Raw genomic sequence first — 20,245 nt, 5'->3', positions numbered from 1 at the left:
TTTTGGAACAAAAAAAAGAAAAAAAAAGCTGTCAGCTGTCAAAAACAAGGGGGAAGCACTAACACGCACGTACACAAGCGATACAAAACAAAACATATAGCCTGAGAGGCATGCCGTGACAGCAATTGCATGCATCGTGTGATTAGACAACTAAAAGAATCTCAGCGACATTAATATGTTCCAGAGTCAAACTGTCAGCATCATAAAACCTTAAAATGGTACAGGCAATTTCAGAATTCTCATACAAGTGTAAAAATAAACTAACTGCCCTTAAAGCACTTAATACAAGTCCAAACGTACAGAGTCGAACCTTTGATGTTCACTGATCTGAGGACTCCTGACATCATGCACATATGCAGTTCGAACTACCAACTTTGGAAATGTTTGGGGAAACTGCTAATTTCACAACCCACTGCATCTGCCTTTGACACGAACACATTATTTTCTGAGCAAAGGCATTTATATATATATAAAGAAAGAAAAAAATGCATTATATATATATATATATAGGTCTTGATTGTGAGGTTGTACCAAAAAAAAAAAAAAAAAAAAAAAAAAAATACATTTTGTATTATTGTATTACTATTTCTTTTCAATTGACACTGGTCTTTCTCGTCACCTTACATGAGGACAATAAATCATCTGTGACTGTCACACAATTTGTAGAAATCCAGTTAAATCTAGCTCTACCTGGAAAATCTTGGCCATCGCTGGAGTTGTTTCCGGTGTAGCGGTGCTCCATTTATAGGTCCTCAAACACTTTATTTTTTTGCTAATTGTATTTCCAAAGTGGCGTGTCCCGACACTGTGCACAGAACACTACGACCATGTAATCACCCCTGCACAAAATATACCACGTGTTGCTATAGAAAACCGACAACATAACTTCACACATTTTTCCCAATCAGCACCGAGGAACAGGAGGAGGGGGAATTAAATGGGAAACGAGTTGAAAGATGGTGTGAGATGGTCCACTAAATGAAAAAACTCTCACTGTAAGTGCCCACTGCCGCCCTTGTTCTTGACCTCTGAGCCTCGCACACTTTAAACATGAGCCCAGCCCGGGGTTTAGTTACCATGCGACGGATCAGTACCCGCATCACACACCCTGCTGGGGGTGTGTTGCTGTATTTGTGTGTGTGTGTGTGCGTGTGTGTGTGTGTGTGTGTGTGTGTGTGTGAGTGTGTTGCAGCTGAGAGCAACAGCTGAAAGATGGTGTGGGAGAGTAAATGGGGGTGACAAGACACACATTCTGCGGCGCCCATTCGTCATGGGAGGGCGGTATGACGATGTTCAGGAAAAGTGACAAGTGCGATGGTGTCCTTTAGGGTTCAAAATGTCCCATTTGAACACATCCAAGAACTGAGCAGCGTCTTTGATCACCATCTTCTACATAAACCTAAAAGGTTGTACAAATTCAACCAAAATTTTCAAGGGGGGGAAAAAAACACAAAAAAATGTAAAACAACTTAGGCTATTGTGTGTGAGACTTCATTGGCATCTAAATAGTTAACTCCACAAGTGTGTTGTGCTTTTTTTGTGGTGATAGCACTTAGAAAAGAGTAATAATGTAAGAATTGTTATGAAAAGTGTCATTTTTGCATAATGATTTGGAAAATAAAAATAAATTGTAATAATACAGAAATGAATACTAAATACATGTATTACTTTATATTATATATATTAAAATAATATAAAATATATAGTATAATACATACAACCATAAAATATTATATATATTTTAAAAGTATTAAATAAATCAATTTACAATAAAGAACTTCATAGATTGATTTATTTAAGAATCTTTGGGTCCCTCGACAGGTGCCATATACAGTAAATGTTATATTTGTATTGTTGTTATTAATAATGACAATGAGTCCTACAACTTAAACCTCAATCCAAAAGGTTGTGCAAATTTTCAGCAAAATTCATCTGAACGCAGCTCACTTAAGTTTCTACAGGATTTTCTTTTCTTTTTTTTGGGTGATGCCACTACGGAAGGGACTGTTCCGCTGTATTATTTTTTGCATTTAAAAAGCCATTGATCAATTTTCCATACTACTTATCCACATGAGAGGTCCCTAACCCAGCTAACTTTCAGAGAGCGGTCCTGCACTAGTCACCAGCCAATTGCAGGGCACAAACAACCAACATTAACATTCACACCGAAGGACAATTTAGTCTTTAATTAATCGAACATAAAGTTAGGGTAGAGATCCATAACAGGTAACAGGAAATCCTGCTGTTTGGGGGGCCATGTATTGTACTACATAGGTCAGTAAATAGCAATGGTAGTACACTGGATGGTACAGCCATTATTCTCAGTTTGGGTCCACAATTTGAGGACTACTTCACATCAGTCTGTATCCACAATTTAAAACGACATGCACTACTTAAGGCTATGTACACTATTTGTGTAGTTTTAAGGCTGTGTCAAAAATATCAGGGGATAGTCCACTTATTCTTTAGGCTCAAAAGGTTTGTTGCTACAGGATAGAAAAACTTTCACACCTTCATTCACGCTTGTTGAAGCAAAACCAGTAGCTCGGGTTTCAGGTGTGTTTTCCTTTCTACTCAAGCAAATGCGCCATATGCGCTACTCAAATGTCCATGGAGTTCTGGCACTCGCCACACCTTAGTAGTCCTCTGTTTGTATTGACCTCTTCGCTATGACATTGCACATACGTCTGGGTGGCAAAAGCTCCAGCAAGTTACGATGGCCCCAAGAATAAACTAAACCTTCTGCCATTAGACAAAGGCAGAAAAAAACAGGGTAAATGGCTTGAATGATGATTTTAGCCATCTCTACCACTGTAGTTTGAATGTGTGTAAGTATCAGTCGAAAAGAAGACGTAAATTTCGCCGGCCGTGAATTACATTTCAATAGGTAAGTTATTTCAAAAATAAACGTGGTGGAAATTCAGACATAGTTAACATAATGACTGATGACTTTTTTGTTGCTCCGATTAATGGCACAGGTGTGCCTTTGTCCCCGAAGTGAATTGTGCGCTATACTGCTGACGTTAACTAGCAGGCAAGCCATTATGTTTTGCTAAATTAGTCAAAGACAACCCTACCAAACATTTTGTACAGTACATACAGTATCTGTGGGAAAATGCCTTCCACAAACCCGATGATGGGTGTTTGGTTTCCAGTCTGTCCCTTTAGAAGTGGCTACTCCACCTGTTGAGACATGTGATCTTCTCTGTGTAACTATATACAAATTCCACTGGATTCATCCTCCTCACCTACATTTGGGGTATATCTGGCGGCAACCCCCAAACGCAACACGTTTCCGTCATTGTTTTCAGTTCAACTCAGCAATAGTCACTCTCTTTCTGCCACTTGCAAGTCCCCTGGCGCCTGTTGTTTACATACATTATGATAAGGTTTATAGATTCATTCTGCTTTGGCACTCACCCTGTGTCTGTATGAGATGCAGGAGCTTGGAGGTGATCTGCCGCGCCATCTCGGGATCCCTCACCATACCGTCGCCGGTGAGCTTCTCCAGCTGGGCCAGCAGGATCTGCGCTCTGGAGTTACTGGGAACACTGGGGGAGAAATGGGCACAGCCGTCAGCCAAATTTAATTAGCTCAGCTCTTGACTGGCATTCCTGTAATGTGGACAAAGCATACATTAAATATTGAACATGACTTCAGTATTACGCTCCACAGTCTCCACTTGTCTCCAGCAGCCCTTTTAATCTCCTCCAGAATCAAATTGGGAATCAGTCTCCAAGAGAGCCTTGCAGATATCACTGCTGCCTGCTCAATGGTCGAGCAAATTCACACACATGCTAACGTTAGCTTAGCCTTAGCTCTGGACGCTACGGTAATATGTTTCGGAGTGCCCACTTTGTTGCCCTTAGTCTCCTCTTGATTCAAAATTGAGACGGTAATATGGCCAGGAAACCACTGTTGTCCTCCTTTGTTGTTTGTTAGCAAGTCTCGTTCAAACTTTTGCGTTCAATCCAGTTCTTTTTTTTTCTTTTTAATGTCAGTTTTTGCGCACTACTGATGTGATAACATTTTGTAGTGCGATTACTTTCAGCCTCGACTCGACAAGCATATTTTCCACTGGCCAAAGCAGAAACTAAGCAAGTACACTGTACTAAAAATAGTACCTAGTCTTTAAGTGCTGAGGGGAAATAAACACACATGCTACATTTAGCTTAGCCTGTTTCTGTGTCTTAACTCTGGATGCTACAGTATTGTACTCCACAGTCTCCACTTTGCTGTAGCACCCCCTTAGTCTTCTCCGGATTCAAAACCTTATAGAGAAATAAATGCAGATGACCCTTGTTCTCCTCTGCTGTTCTTAGTAGACTTTACACCGATTTTATCAGCCTGATCGGTATCGGCCGATAATGAGGATTTTATGCTGATCGGCTGATAAGCATAAAATTGGCTTCAATGTCATAATTCGCCGATCTGATCAATGACGTCATGGATCGGCACGCAAAAGGCATTTACTCCTCGTCGCCATCGTGCACAGTACATTTGAATCCAAAAGCTAGTTTATTTTTAGCCTTGTTGCGACACATTGCTCCATCTTGTGATCGGATCGGTGATCGGTTATCAGTTTTCTGAAACTCGCTGATGGGTGATCGGCCCCAAAAATCCTGATCGCATAAAGCCTAGTTGTTAGCATGTCTCGATCCAACTGGTGCAATTAATGCAGCGTGTTTTTCAGTTTCCCGCTGCTACTACTAAGCCAATACTATTTTGTAGTGCCTTTCTCCCTCCTCTTGATATTCAATTGACACTTTTTCCACTAGCAAAATCAGGTCCAAACAAAGTACTAGAAATAGTTCCTGGTCTCCAACCATACCGAGCAGATGACGTCACGAAAACCACTGCTGTGCTGGTTGCTCATTGGTTGAGCAGATTTGTCAACATTAGAGGATACAAAGCTAGAAATGACAAAAATAAACACATTTGCTCAAGTTAGCTAAGCCTGTTTCTGTGTCTGACCACTGGACGCTGTGGAATTGTACTCCGCAGTCCCCACTTTGCTGCAACAGTCCTAAGTCTCCTTCCAAATCAAGTATGTGATGTAAATACAGGAGACTCTTGCTCTTGAGTTTCCCGTGGTACTATTGAGTTTTGTGTAAAAACAACTCCCCTAAACACGTATGATGGAGTGAAAAACGGACACAATAGTGCCTTCATCCACTCAATTGTGCATTGGACTGTTGGGGAAAAAAAATCCCAAAAATGTCCGTTGGGGTACATTAGGGTCATCTAAGGCTAGCCGTTTAGAATTGAGTTCTATTAGTTTAACCCTGTTCAGCTCAAAGATGGCACAGTCTCCAAAATGACACTTAATACGGTCAAAAAATCAACAGCTTTTGTACAGATTCAACAAAAACGGAATTATAATCCCCATGAGGGATGATTCACTGCAAGGCTGCAGCTAAAGCAGCCATCTTTTGACAAATGTCAAAAAATGCGGGTGGTATTAATAGAAACATCAAAATACAAGAGTCCTCTGTGGATTTTGGTAGACATTACTTCAGTAACATTAAGGCGAGCAGCTGGGCACGCGGGGTGAAAGGTCGCTGGCTGGTACAGCAACAGCAAGCATGGGAGAAGAGAATCAAATTTGTACCCAGTGGCGCGCAATGTTCTGCATTTCCTTATAAAGACACAGCAGAGAAGAGTGCACACTGGGGACAGCGCAGGAAGAAATAGCAAGCGAGGTTTCAATACAAGCCCATAGAAACACACTTGCATCCGTTATACTGTACATGATGGGGCATGAGAGCTACACTAATAAGAAATGTAAAAACAATTTCCACATAACATTACACTTTATTCTCGTTAATATATTGTGGAAATAGTTATTCTCATGATATTGTGACTTTTTACCACTTTACTCTCATAATATTGCAACTTTTTTACAAATGTATTCTCCTAAAACGAATTTATTATCAAGTTATTTTTGTAATATTACAAAAATATGCTTGTAGGAAAAAGGTTTTCTCTTTACATTAATTTTTTTTTCTCGTAAATGCACAGCTGTTTATTGGGATATTGAGATTTTTTTCCAAAGCTTATCCTCATAAGACTATGGCTTTAGTTTTCATTACCCATCCATTTTCTGTACCGCTTATCCTCACTAAGGTCGCGGGCGTGCTGGAGCCTGTCCCAGCTAACTTCGGGCAAGAGGCGGGGTACACCCTGAACTGGTTGCCAGCCAATCGCAGGGCACATATAAACAATCATTCATATTCATATTCAGACCTATGGGCAATTTAGTCTTAAATCAACCTACAATGCATGTTTTTGGGATGTGGGAGGAAACCAGAGTCCCCGGAGAAAACCCACGCAGGCACGGGGAGAATATGCATACTCCACATAGGTGAGGCCGGATTTGAACCCAGATCCTCAGAACTGGGAGGTGGATGTGCCAACCAGTTGTCCCTTGTGTAAAAGTTAGATTTTTTTTTTTTTTTTACATTTTACTATATTTTACTATTTACTATACCTATAACCCTGTATATATTTACTATAACTATAACCCTTTTCCTAATACCTTTTGCCGTAATATTATTACAAATTACAAATTTAACATTTGTAAATTATTACAAATGTTTTGGTTTTTTTTCATAATATTATGACTTAATTCCCATATAGATTCAGTTTTGTTCATAATACAGTATTGTAACTTTATTCTTGTAATGTTTAAAGATTTTTCTTAGTAGCATTACAGTTCTTTCTTGTAACTTTATGACTTAATTCCCACCATTTTTTTTTAACTTGATTCTTGCGATTACGAATGTATTCAAATAATTGTAAAACTATAGAGTCTTGTCGTATTTTTATTCTTTTCACTATTTTCTAGTTGTATGTATGGAGGTGAACAGAAAAACATTTTATAATAAAGAATCTCAACAAAATGCCTCTGCATGAAGGTAGCATTGTTGCAGCCACTGAGATTTTCCACAATTTTCCATCCTAACCTTCTCCACGTGAAGAATACACACGGTGTAACCAAACAAGCACTGATACTTCACTCTGACTTTAAAAGGCATAAGAACACACTTAAGGGAGTGTATCAGTAGGAGAGAGCAGATGCTTGTTGACACAGGACAAATTGCATCATTACGCTTGGATGAAACTGAGCTTTTAAACAAACAAAAACAATTCACTCACCCCTTCTCTGAGGCCATCTTGGGTTTGTTCATTTTCGTCACATCAACATGGCATGTCGTCTGCAAAAGAAATCAACACTGAATGCATGCAAAGTGACGTGAGTGCATACGGGAGCACTTGAAAGGCAAGATAAGGAGAGTCATAAACCGTTTTAGTAGTACGTTAATAGTATGTTGTGTCTTAAGTAGTGTATATTATGCTTTTATTGTGTGTACAATGTGTCATTCTACGACAACGTGAAGCAGTGTTGCTGCGTAACAGGGACCAAAATGGGTCACGGGTCAATTTTTATCGACAATTGCCAGAGTCAACTGTTTTAATGCATTTTATTCATTCAATCAGGCACACCATTTCTTGGAAAATGGTGTGCCTTTGTTCTCATAAATTGTAAAGTGTTCTGTGTTATCGATCATTATCTTATAACATTGGGGTGCACGGTATATGTAGTATATGCGGTAGACAGTATAAATTTGGCCTACGGTATAAATTTGGACTCTACCGACCAATCAAGATAATGCTTGTTGATGACGTCATTGTATCATCCCAAGGGAACTACCAGGACCCACAGCACCAAGCTCGTGAGAAGAATCACCACCCTTGTAATTAGTGTACTTTCCATCAGCTCATATTTGGCAAATAAAGATGATTCTGATTCTGATTCTGATATTTATAGTAGTGCCTTGATTCGAGTTTAATTCGTTGTGTGACCACTCAAGTAACTGAAATGAATGGAAATGCCATTAATCCGTTCCAGCCCTCCCCTAAAAAAAAACAACAACAAAAACATTCTTGTAGTGTGTTTTAAATAAGGTAGATAATAATCTATAATATTGTACTTTATAAAAAACATATAGTGATAACATAATTGAATAGAATGTAAAGAATTATACAGTTTGCACAACATGATTAATTCATTGCGGCTCCTTCTGGTGTATGTGAATTGGCACTCGGGCGACAGGATAATACAGTCAAACAGAAAAACGAAAAAGAGGGTCACTCAACTACTGTAAGTAACTCAATACAGTAGACCCTCTCTATTTGCGGAGGATAAGGACCGGACCCAACCGCGAATGGGGAAAATCCACGCAAAAATTGACACCCATTATAATTGAAAAAAATATTTAAAAATATATATTCTTGAATAAGTGGGGGTATACCTCCAAACATCATTTTCAGGGCTGGTGCCCCCCACTCCTCCCAAAAACGAAAAAATAACCATTGAAAAAAAACATTTTGAACAGGTGAATCCGCAGGTGCTGAACCACGAATAAGTGGGGGTCCACAGTAATATGCATTAATATTGGTTGTTTTTCACATAGTATCAAGAAAATATGCATGTCAGTATTGTTATATTGTCTGCGTACATGTGTTACTGCACCATTCGTGTTCAAATATCTATTTCTTAAAGCGTTACAACACCGCCACTAAATGCTATTCATTAGCATGAAGCTAGCAGACTTTAATGCAGTTATGTGGTTGTTTTAAATACAAAACGTGGAATTCTATTCTTCACGTTTAGTTTGACAGCAAACCTCAAACTTTGAACTGCTGCTTGTTATGACGTGAGCTGAGTTGAATTGACTAAGGTCATACAGCACCCGCATCTCAAGTTTTTCCTCGGAAGTCAAAACAAAATCAAATCGGCTGAACGACGGCTTGTATCCCGAGAAGCTCGTATGTCAGGTCACTCGTATCCCAAGGCATCACTGTATTAGTACTCACACTTTTCTCCTAAAAAAAAACAACTATCAGCCATTTATGACGTATTTTTATAAATTGGGGTCACTCCGGGAGGCAAAAAAAAAAAATCCTTTTTAATTAAGGTTTTAGGGTGACCAAGAGCGACAAAGCAAATGTTGCCCAATAAAACTACCAAAAAAAAAAAAAAAAAACACACAAACACACACAAACAAACTTGATGACTTTGAGGCAAATGGTATCATATTGTTTTCACAAGTAAAATGAGGAACCTTTCAGGCAAAGAATGGTGATGGGGCACTTTCTTTTGATGATGATTATTATTAGACATTATGAGCACGTGTGTTACATATTTGAGGGACTTTTGAATTGATTAAAAATCGTAGATGTCCCCGCCCATTATAATTGCTTAACAAGCTATATTGACGTTGATGTTACCATAGGTTGTTACTGTACTTGACAGCCATTGTAAACTGAAAGATGTCAGGAAGGCTTCCTAGTACAACCGCTTTTATAAATCCACCTCGGAAGCAAAGTGACACAACAACGCAGATGGAACGTGAGGCCGTCGCCATTAACCGAGCCGCCATTGTTGTCTAGAAAGGTGTAATAAACGGCTGGAGAGGCTAAAAGACTTAGCGGCCAGGCCGCTGCACCTGCCGCAGGGTGCGACTCTTATGGAAGCTAACGCCGGACTGCCCTCACAATAAAGCCGAATTTAAAAACGCCCCCCACGGCTTGGAGACAAAGCGGTTCGCCCTGGCGACGCCGTAAGAGGATGAGCACGACTTACCTGCGTAGCAACGAACGGCTGTCCTCTCGAGATAACAGCGACGGGTAAAGGGGGTGTATTTATCCGGGGAGAGTGTGTGTTGCTCGCCTGGTTGGCTGGCTGAAACGCCCTGGTGATGTTGTGATGAGGGGCAGCTCCCCGACTGTCAGAGAGAGAGGGGCTGTCAAAGTCAGCGAGTCACGCGACAGTCCGACTCTCACTGCAGTTTTACGTGCACAAACGCCTTTGATACAGCCAGTGCGCCATGGTCGTCACCAATTGCAACATTAATGGGATAATATTCAGCATTGGGGGGTGAATCGCGAGCGGGAAGCGTCTCGCAGGGGCGACTTTTGGACGGGATGCAAAAAACTACAAATCCCAGCAGTTCGCCTTTACGGATGACGCCATATCAGCGCGCCCGGGCTGCAGTTCCCGTGAAATATTTCCCCTTTTAGCGAAAGCTACATGGCTAATACAACACAATAAGGTACGTCACCGATTTCTGTCAAACCACCAGCCTATTTCACGGTCATAATTCATTCGTCAGACGTTGTGGAGTTGAAACAGTAAATATAAATACATTCTCTTAAGAAAATATTAGCTATTTAGGATTCCTGCCGCTAGCTCGCTCTAGACCACATAGAACCTTGCCTTTTTTCGTATTGTCTATGTCCCTCGAGTCATTTGCTTACATTAACTAAAAAGTGTAACGTGTACGTATCTCTTACTCTCTCCTCCGTTGCCTATTGTAGCAGTAGATACATATGTTATTGTCAACTGTCACTATTTGTTTACTTAGTTGGAAGTCAAAGTATACTCGCACGAATGTTTTCGATTAGAATGTGTGTTTAAAGTACTAACATACTCGAGTGAAATGATCTTCTGAATCTCAGTTTTAGTAATTGACTGTATTGTTATCTGAATCCGGTTAGATATGTCTTAGTCGGTATCGAAACTCTCATTTGAAATCATAATCTAGTTTTAAACCCGAACTTGGTCTTCAAACCCTAATTTTAAAATCGAACCATTTTTTTAAAACCTTAAACCAGGCTTTAAATCATCATTTGAAACCCTAACTTTGTCTACAAACATTAATTTGAAACACTAACCTTGGCTTGAAACCATCATTTGAATCCCTAAAACAGGCTTGAAACTCTTATTTTGAAAAGCCTCTGTCTTCAAAGCCAAATTTTAATATCTAACCCTTGTTTGAAAGCAAGAGTTTGTTGATTTGATCTCATTTATTTTTTAACTTTGTACTGACCAGATTGGGCCACCGTCTGTAAGGACACTGTTCTGTCGAACCCTGGTCTTCACACCCTAATTTCAAACACCGATCCTTTGTTGAAACCCTGTTTGAAACTCTTAACTTAAGCCCTATTTAAAAAGTTTACCCTTGTTGGAAACTCAAATACAGGGTTTAAACTGTAGTCGTACAGATCATGTTGTTGTGAACGCTCACTATTTCTTCATTTAATCTGAAATGAATGTGAATGTTCTAGAAGGATGTCAAAAGTTTTCATGCTCACCTTAATCTCGATTACAATAATTGACAGTCGCTGTAATTGTTATCCTAATCCAGCTCGACTTGTAGCAAGTAGTACAAACAAATAAATATTCTTCTGAATCTCTTGGAGTGTTTGACTGTAACTGTAATTGTTGTCCTAATTCATTTCGACATGGTTTAGGCCTCCAAACATGTAAAGTGTGATGAGCGCTCTCCCCTTTTGCAGGCAACGAGTGAGTTTTTAGTGCAGCCAAGCGTGCAATTGACACCATTTTAGGCTCCCTCCCTGCATGAACCGCGTTTTCGCCTGATGCCAGAGTCGCGTATAGATGTGATATGTGGGGAAGTTAGTAAGAAACGTGTCAAATCTGGTCTTCTTTGTGTGGATGTGTAGTTGTCACCATGGTGATGAAGTCGTCGGTGGAGGAGGATGATGCCGGCTGGGGTCTGGGCATCCCGGAGAAGATGAAGAACAATGCCAACTGGGTGGATATCACCCAAGATTTCAAGAGTTCTTGTAAAGGTACGTAAAAATAATGGACATTATATAGATCTGTTTCCCCCTCTTCTTATGTTTGCCATCATTTTAAATGCAGAATTGAGCCTTGGGGAGTTGCTTCACGACAAGCTGTGAGTATGGAAAGGAGCAGAACAGTCCAGTAGTAGATCCACATGTGCATTCATAGCAAAAACAAAAGATATCTGAAAAAAAAAACACTTTTTTTTTTAAATTTTGTTTTTTTTTTGGGCGGTGGCAGGTTCGGCTTGTTTGAGGCAATGTCGGCCATTGAGATGATGGATCCCAAGATGGATGCCGGGATGATCGGGAACCAAGTCAACAGAAAAGTGCTCAACTTTGAGCAAGCCATCAAGGTACACCACTGCCCTCACTCAGCGCATGTGAGCACAGCCCATTCCATGCACTAAGTCAATTTAATGGGCTCTAAAACAGACTTCAAACCCTAATTTGAAACCCTAATCCTTGATTGAAACCCTAAAACAGTCTTGGAAACCAAATCTGAATCCCTAATCGTATGCCTTGGAGTGGGGCAGTATGACTTGACTTATTCAAACAGCTGAGATGAGGCAGGTACTGTATTGGTCAGTCCTTTTTGTCCTTAATTAATGCATGGTGTTCCCTGTAGGAGAACGCCATCAAAGTGAAAGATCTGAGCCTTCCTGAACTCATCGGAATCATGGACACATGCTTCTGCTGTTTGGTGAGTCTCACACTGCATTCTACAATCTCTCACAAATATACGCACTAAGATTGTGCTATTATCATGTAATGTATTCAGATCACATGGCTAGAGGGCCACTCCCTGGCTCAGACGGTGTTCACCTGCCTGTACGTCCACAACCCGGACCTGATCGAGGAGCCCGCCCTCAAGGCCTTCGCCCTAGGCATCCTAAAGATTTGTGACATCGCGCGGGAGAAAGTCAACAAGGCAGCCGTGTTCGAGGAGGTGGGCCGCCGGGTTCACGTCTTGATGGATGTGTTGTGAGCACAAACCAGAGGGTGACATCTCATGCATCTGCTGTATGTTTGTGTAGGAGGACTTCCAGGCCATGACGTACGGCTTCAGGATGGCCAACAATGTCACAGACCTGCGGGTGACGGGTACAGCATTGTCACGGGTTCCTATTTTGTATTGCCTCATAAAACAAGGTTTAAAAAAGTACAAAGCTCATCAAGGATGTCGGCTCTCTATGTCCCAGGTATGCTGAAAGATGTGGAGGATGAATTACAGAGGAAAGTCAAGGTAACATCACATTTGTCATCGGTCTACTGCCTCCTTTGGTGGGGAAAGAAAAAAAATAATATATATTTTTTTTATTTGTATCCCTCTTTCAGAGCACACGCAGTCGTCAGGGCGAGCAGCGAGACCCAGAAGTGGAGCTGGAGGTGGTTGATTGTCTTTGTCATACATAGAAACTTGTCTTTCTGGCTATTGGATAGTGGAGGCTCCCTACAAGGAGCGAGACCAGCAGTTGTTTTATAAGAAAGAATAGTGGGGCATCCATCACTACTTTTACTATCCTCCAGAAACTAATCGATATTTCACCTCCATTTTCTGCACAGTCAGCAATTCTTTGGTGTGACTCATTAAAATGACTTGCAAGTGAAATCAGATCTTTATCCCTGTTCTGTATTGCTGTTCTTGCCCCTGACTTGGCATTGGTTCCTGTCCATGACTTGCCGCTGTATTGCTGTTCTTGTTTTTGATGTGCTGTTCAGCTTCCTGACTTGCTGTCCCTGTCATTGACTTTCCAGACTGGTCACTTATTTAACGTTCCTTTTCCTGACTTTCAGGTTACTGTCCTGACATTCTGTTCTCGTCTCTTACTCATTGTTCCTGTCACTGACTTGCTCTTCTTATTCCAGACATCCTGTTCCTGGCTTACTTGTCTTGTTCTGACTTTCCATTCATGTCAATGGCTTGCTGTTCTTGTTCCTTACTTCCTCTTCCTGACTTGTGCTCCTGTCCCTGACTGACCATTCCTGTCCCTGACTGACCAGTCCTTCGACTAACGGTTCCTGTTCCTAACGTACTGCTCCTTTTCCAAACATGCTGTTCCTGACTTGCTGTTCCTTCGACCTTTGGTTCTTGTTCCTGACTTAAGGTTCCTGTCTGTCTTAACTTTACTTTTCCTCACTTGCGTTCCTGTCCCTGACTTGCCATACCTTCAACTTGCAGTTCCTATCGGTTGACTTTCAGGTTCCTGACTTATTTTTTCTGCCAATGACTTTCACTTCTGGTCACTGACATACTATTCCTGTCCTGACTTACTGATGCTGTTGCTCGCTTTTTGTTCCTGTTCCTGACTTGCTGTTCCGTCCCTGCCTCGTCATTCCTTCGTCTTCCTGTTCCCTAAACTGCTGTTCCTGCGTGTGTTATTTCCAGCACCAGCAATACTTGGCACTGTTCAACCGCATCAAGTTTACGCGCCTTCTCCTGACTGCACTGATGGCCTTCACCAAGAAAGAGGTAACACAACTCACTTCCACTCCAGCAACACACTAAGTGACAGACTCGTTTCTTTGTGTTGCATATCAGACCAGCTCCGTGGGGGAGGCCCAGAAGCTTGTTGCCCAGGCAGCAGACCTCCTGTCAGCCATTCATTCCAGTGTGCAGCATGGCATCCAGTCACAGAATGATACCACTAAAGGAGGTTAAGAAACACGAGCTCACCAATATATATTTTGAATAAGAATGAGTTTCTTAAATGTTTTTTTTATTCTGACGGCAGATCACCCTATCATGATGGGCTTCGAACCACTGGTCAACCAGCGCCTGCTACCGCCCACCTTCCCGCGCTACGCCAAGATCATCAAGAGGGACGACATGGTGGCCTACTTCGGCAAGCTCATCGAGCGCATCAAAACCGTCTGTGACGTCATCAACACCACTAACCTGCACGGCATTCTGGTAACAGCCGACAATTGTGCCTAATGACGCGTATGCTCCATCTGATGACCAATACAAGAGCAGGGTCGTATAAACAAACAGTTCAACCCAGACCTCGGCCAGGGCATAAAAGTTGGCAAAAGGGGGAGGGGGGGGGGGGGGGGGGGGGGGACTTCTCCTTCCTTGTCATTTTTTCCACTACCTTTATCGGGATCCTCACCTTAGTTATCCTACCTTAGTTTCATGGAAATGTTGTTTTGTTTCAGTCTGTTGCTATTTCTGACTTACTGTTCCTTTATCTGATTTAAATCTGTTCCTGTTCTTGACTTTCTGTTCCTGTTACTGACTGCCATCCATTTCCCTGGTTTTCCACTCCTGTTCCTGACTAACTGTTCCTGTCCGTGACCTTCCGTTCTTATTCCTGACTTTCTGTTCCTATTCCTCACTTGCAATCCTGTTCCTGAATTATCAATCCTGCCTTGCCATTCCGGTTCCTGACTCACGTTCACGTTCTTGACTTGTTCCGTGCCATTTCGATTTTCCGTTCCTGTTCCTGACTCACATTCATGTTCTTGATTCCAGGCTTTCTGTTCCTTTCCCTGATTTGCCATTTCTGTCACTAACTTGCTGTTCCTACTCCCAATTTGCATTCATGTTCTTATCGGTCCTCCACTTGTCATTTCTGTTCCCGGCTTGTGTGCCTATTCTTGACTTGTCATTCCTGTTTTAGACTTTCCGATTTCTGTCACCGACATGATGTTCCGTTTCTTGACTTTCTGTTCCTGTCACTGACTTACTGTTTTTGCCTTGCTAATCCTGACTGGCTGTTTTTGTCCCTGACTTGCTATTCCTATTCCTGCCTTTTGCCATCCCTGTTCTTGACTTGTGTTTCCTGTTCATGTTCTTGACTTGCCGTTCCTCTTCCCAACTTGTATAGCTGTTCGTGACTTTCCATAGCTGTCTGTCTGTTGCTGTTCCTGACTTGTGTACCTGTTCTTGACTTGCATCTTCCAGATTTTGTTTCCGACTTCCTGTTCCCCGACTCACGGCACCCAGGTGTGCTGTGGAAGATAATCAGGATTGTAACAGGAAATTATCCAATTTCACTTAGTTAGACCAAAAAATATTTTGTATTAACAGCAAATATATCTTCGTTCATCTATCTATGCCAGCGATGCATAGTGACATTGAATGCTCTTCCAGTAGATGGCAGAGCGTGCAATTAACCTGTTGCCATTCATACAACAGAATAAATTGTGGCTTTCCACGTGTATATCAGATTTGTGTTCTTATGCAAAATGGTTGCCTTGGCTCGATAAAGGTTGGGAAACAGTCTTAGTCTACAGTATGCCCTTTACAACGTTTAGTGGAAAGATGTTTAATGAACCATGAGAATCATTGTTGTGTGGCACGCTCATGTTCACGTAAGTGTCACCTTTTATATCAACAGGACTTCTTCTGTGAGTTCAGCGAGCAGTCTCCTTGCGTGTTGTCAAGATCTTTACTTCAGGTGAGCTCATGCTCGTTACGCTCGTTATCTCTGAGCGGACAATGAAAGCGGTTGTTGTTGCCCGTGCAGACGACCTTCCTGATTGACAACAAGAAAGTGTTCGGCACTCATTTGATGCAGGACATGATCAAAGACGCCCTCAGATGCTTTGTCAGTCCGCCCGTCCTCTCATACAAGTAAGTCAATAAAATACTGTATATGTTCGATCCCTACATAAGCTGAATAATCACTGATGAGTTTGCGTTAGGGGCAGGGACAGTAGTGTATCTCTACATCCAGCTGCTTTTTTTCTTCTTTCCAGTATACGTTTTATAATGAATACAGAGTTTCATTTCAGAATTAGGTTGTATGAAGACATGTAATTTAAGGCTTATAGTGATTTTTTTTGTTTTTTTTTTTGTAAATTCGTAGTGTCTTGTCTGACTTCTTGTTGCTGTTCCTGTCCCTTGCTTGCTGTTTTTTTCCTTTCCCTTACTCGCAGTTTGTGTTCCTGCATGGATGTCCCTTTCCCTGATTTGGCATTCCTCTCCCTGATTTTCTGTTCATGTTCCTGCCATCCCTCTCTATTCTGCCTAGAAACAAGTGACTATGCAACCACTCACATTCATACTAATGGACAATTTAGTCTTAAAAAACTCTAACATGCATGCTTTTGGTATGTGGGAGGAAGCCGGAGATTCAAACTCAGAACCCTTGACTGGGAGGCATCCACTGTTTTGCCAAAATAAATAGTCCAAATATTTGTGTGTATCTCGTGTGTGCAGGTGCTGTCTGTTCAACAACCACCAGGCCAAGGACTACATCGACTCGTTCGTCACACACTGTTCAAGGGTAGCTCACCGTCCTTTATGCTTACAGCCTAATCACTGTCCTTCATTGACTTCCCTTCCATCTTACCGTTTTCTGGTTGTTTTTTTGTCCTCCGTCCCACAGCCGTTCTGCAGCCTGGTCCAGATCCACGGACACAACCGAGCACGGCAGCGGGACAAGCTGGGTCATATTCTGGAAGAGTTTGCTACTTTGCAGGACGAGGTGACATTACCTTGACAATATAAGGCAATACAAAACCAAGATATAGCTATCATCTATACATCTATCATATCGATATATTTTATATCTAAGAACCAACACAATTTGTTCTGAGACATTCTTTTTCCCCCACAGAGGAACTAATGTAAATAGATAAAATTGTAAAACCTTTACGAACTCTACAAAGTCACACCTAGGCACAGTAATAAGTGAAGTAATATATGTGAAAGAGTAAAATTACTCACCCTTTTGCAAAGACACACAATGCGGGGTTCGTTCGGTCCTCCACTATCGAAATATTGTCACTGTAGTCATATTGTACTAAGCAACCAGGACAGAGCACTCCACTACAATACAGTAGTCACATATCTCTGCCCACCCCCCGGCAGGCAGAGAAGGTGGATGCGGCCCTGCACAGCCTGCTGATCAAGTACGAGCCCCAGCGGCAGCACCTGGCCTGCCTGGGAACGTGGATCCTCTACCACAACCTGAGGATCATGATCCAGTACCTGCTCAGCGGCTTTGAGCTGGAGCTGTATAGCATGCACGAGTACTACTACGTCTACTGGTACGCCACTTGAGCCACAACCGTTGCACTAAAGCCCACTGACGAACATGTAGTCGCTGCGCAGGTATCTGTCGGAGTTCCTGTATGCGTGGCTGATGTCCACGCTGAGCAGAGCGGACGCGTCGCAGATGGCCGAGGAAAGGATCCTGGAGGAGCAGGTGAAGGGGCGTAGCAGCAAAAAGAGCAAGAAGAAGAAGAAAGGTACACACAAGGGGGGACTGCAATAGCTATTTGCAGAGGATAGGGACCGAGCCCTGGCACAAATAGTGAAAATCCATCTGAGTGATTCACAAACCACCTTCACGAGGCTCATCGATAGTAAACCTTAAGGCAAATGTTAATTCCCAACAGAAAACTCCACAAATAAAAATAACTCATCTGATAAACTGACTTCTTCCCCCCCTACCCACAAATAAAGCATGCTAAGAATTTAGCATTCCTAGGGCATAGTATAATATATGTTTATATGTAATGGTATTTGATTTTCAGTCATTCCTATGTATAATAAAAAATATTTTGGAGAATAAACCATAATTGTGTTACATCATACATGTATTTATGTATTCTTTATGTTGTGTTATTTTATTTATTTATGTAAACATGTCTATCATTTTTGGAGTGTATAATAATGGCTATTTATTTTCATATTTTTTATGTATTTATTTATTGAAGTATTTTTCCTGTATTTAGATGAAAAAATATTTTAGAAATTTGTCTTTAATCATTTTAATGTATATTTAAATATTACCTATTTATTGGTCCACATGCAGAAAAAGGATCTATGTATTACATAAATATTAGATAAATATTTGTCTAACAGCGAAAATTATTTATACTTTTTCCGTTTTTTTCATTGTCAATATTGAACCAAAAGGTAAGTTTGTTTTTTTAATTGCAGGGTTTTGGTTTTCCTTTTTAAAAAAAAAAAAAAAAAAAAGGGAAATGAAGTGCCTGAAAACGAGAAAATTAATGTTGTGACCTCTGTGCCAGTTGCATTACTTCCCCATTTGTGTGCAGTTCGTCCCCTGAGCAAAGAGATCACCATGAGTCAAGCCTACCAGAACATGTGTTGCGGCATGTACAAGGTACGACACATCGCCAACCCTTCTTCGGACTCCACTAAGTAAGCAAGTAACCCTCCTCTGCCGTGTTGTCAGACCATGGTGGCGCTTGACATGGACGGTAAGGTGCGCAAGCCTCAGTTCGAGCTGGACAGCGAGCAGGTTCACTACGAACACCGCTTTGCGCCCTTCAACAGCGTCGTCACACCCCCGCCCGTACACTACATACAGTTCAAGGTGGGTACTTTTTCTTTGGATATTTAGTCTGGACACATATGATCACTTCTATAACATTCCCAGGAAATCACATTGTCTCATCACTAGTAAGCTATTTTTAGAACAGGCCTGTGGGCCACTCGTGGTCCTGGTGGCACCATGTTGTTGAACTCTCACCCCCCCTTACAGGAAATGTCAGACCTGAAGAAGTACAATCCTGCTCCGGGCTCTGCCGACCTCTACCTGGCTGCCAGCAAACACTTTCAGCAGGCTAAGTTCATCCTGGAAAACATCCCACTCCCCAGCTCGGACCCTGAGGTCTTTACATTTAATACCAAAAATACTCTATGATAATGTACTGAAAGGATGATTTTTGTTTTTTTGTATAATGCAGTATAGTACTTACACATAATATAGATTTGATGATGATGGCAAATAAGCTGCAGTACAGCCATTTTCACAAAGCGTCAAGTATATATGCTTTTGAATAATGTTATGTTTTTCTGTATTTTGCACTCACCATTTGCTCAAATATCACTTAAGAGGGTTAAAACTACCACGATATCGATGCCCGTTTTGTTTGCCCATGGTGTTTTGCATTGTTAGCATTAAGCTAGCAGACTTTAAGACAAAGTTGTGGTTTGCTTAAATACACTGTGTGATTCATTTTTTTTTTTTTTTTAAACATAGAGTGTGACAGTAAACAGCTTGAAACAAGCACACTAAGGCTCTTTTTGAATAACTTTTCATTATCTGCCAAAGTACACACGGCAGAATAGGCATCAACTTCTTTACGGAACATTTTCTTCGAACTCTTTTTAAAATTCCACTCGAGCTCGTAACGCAAAGCAGAAAAAAAAGACTAAGTGACAGCTCCTAACTGGAAGAACGCATGGGATGGAGTATTGTATTTTATATTTGTATGATGTGACCACAGGTGAACGGTATCCTGAGAGTGGCCAAACCGAACTTTGTGGTGACCAAACTCCTAGCTGGAGGACACAAGAAGGAGACCATGGTATGGATAACTTGAATATTTTGTACTTAACTGTAGTCATGCCTTGAGTGCTGACATGAATTCATTCCTTGACCGCGCTTTCCCCATTGAAATGCCATCATTCCATTACAGCCTCACAAGAAAATACTTTTTTGTTTTGTTTGTTTTTTTGTTGCTTGACGTGTAACAACACCTTGTCGGGTCACTCGTATCTCAAGGCACCACATTTATATTACTTGAATCCAATTGTTTTTCATCACCAGGTGTTGCCCGAGTTTGACTTCACAGCTCACAAGTACTTCCCTGTGGTCAAGAT

The 20,245-nt window shown here is 41.3% G+C and overlaps 2 protein-coding genes across 8 annotated transcripts in view; one reads left to right on the top strand and one right to left on the bottom strand.

Moving 5' to 3' along the window:
* The window catches only part of agtpbp1 (ATP/GTP binding carboxypeptidase 1), a 32,502-nt gene extending 22,690 nt beyond the window's left edge, over positions 1 to 9,812 (bottom strand). For 5 of the 6 annotated variants that reach the window (XM_061671829.1, XM_061671830.1, XM_061671834.1 and 2 more), the window contains exons 1-3: positions 9,650 to 9,735; positions 7,159 to 7,217; positions 3,421 to 3,551 (exon numbers count right to left, since the gene is read on the bottom strand). In XM_061671829.1, coding sequence (XP_061527813.1) covers positions 3,421 to 3,551; positions 7,159 to 7,190 — 163 coding nt within the window. In that variant the 5' untranslated portion in view covers positions 7,191 to 7,217; positions 9,650 to 9,735. Of the gene's footprint in view, positions 1 to 3,420; positions 3,552 to 7,158; positions 7,218 to 9,649 lie in introns of all 6 variants that reach the window. The other variant, XM_061671833.1, reaches the window with a different exon arrangement.
* Positions 9,813 to 9,866: 54 nt separating this feature from the next.
* Positions 9,867 to 20,245, top strand: part of naa35 (N-alpha-acetyltransferase 35, NatC auxiliary subunit) — a 10,560-nt gene continuing 181 nt past the window's right edge. The window contains exons 1-23 of one of the 2 annotated variants that reach the window (XM_061671835.1): positions 9,867 to 10,118; positions 11,533 to 11,661; positions 11,735 to 11,768; positions 11,897 to 12,011; positions 12,284 to 12,358; positions 12,437 to 12,604; positions 12,693 to 12,759; positions 12,858 to 12,901; positions 12,994 to 13,044; positions 14,045 to 14,128; positions 14,198 to 14,312; positions 14,391 to 14,569; positions 15,999 to 16,058; positions 16,128 to 16,234; positions 16,823 to 16,889; positions 16,992 to 17,090; positions 17,477 to 17,655; positions 17,720 to 17,856; positions 18,673 to 18,740; positions 18,813 to 18,953; positions 19,122 to 19,250; positions 19,870 to 19,950; positions 20,193 to 20,245. The exon at positions 20,193 to 20,245 is cut by the window's right edge and continues 181 nt beyond it. In XM_061671835.1, coding sequence (XP_061527819.1) covers positions 11,541 to 11,661; positions 11,735 to 11,768; positions 11,897 to 12,011; positions 12,284 to 12,358; positions 12,437 to 12,604; positions 12,693 to 12,759; positions 12,858 to 12,901; positions 12,994 to 13,044; positions 14,045 to 14,128; positions 14,198 to 14,312; positions 14,391 to 14,569; positions 15,999 to 16,058; positions 16,128 to 16,234; positions 16,823 to 16,889; positions 16,992 to 17,090; positions 17,477 to 17,655; positions 17,720 to 17,856; positions 18,673 to 18,740; positions 18,813 to 18,953; positions 19,122 to 19,250; positions 19,870 to 19,950; positions 20,193 to 20,245 — 2,174 coding nt within the window. In that variant the 5' untranslated portion in view covers positions 9,867 to 10,118; positions 11,533 to 11,540. The other variant, XM_061671836.1, reaches the window with a different exon arrangement.

Source organism: Phycodurus eques, chromosome 3 (assembly GCF_024500275.1).
Source record: "Phycodurus eques isolate BA_2022a chromosome 3, UOR_Pequ_1.1, whole genome shotgun sequence".
NCBI lineage: Eukaryota > Metazoa > Chordata > Actinopteri > Syngnathiformes > Syngnathidae > Phycodurus > Phycodurus eques.
Note: the sequence above shows the minus strand (reverse complement) of the source record. Positions and strands in the feature narration are given on the sequence as shown.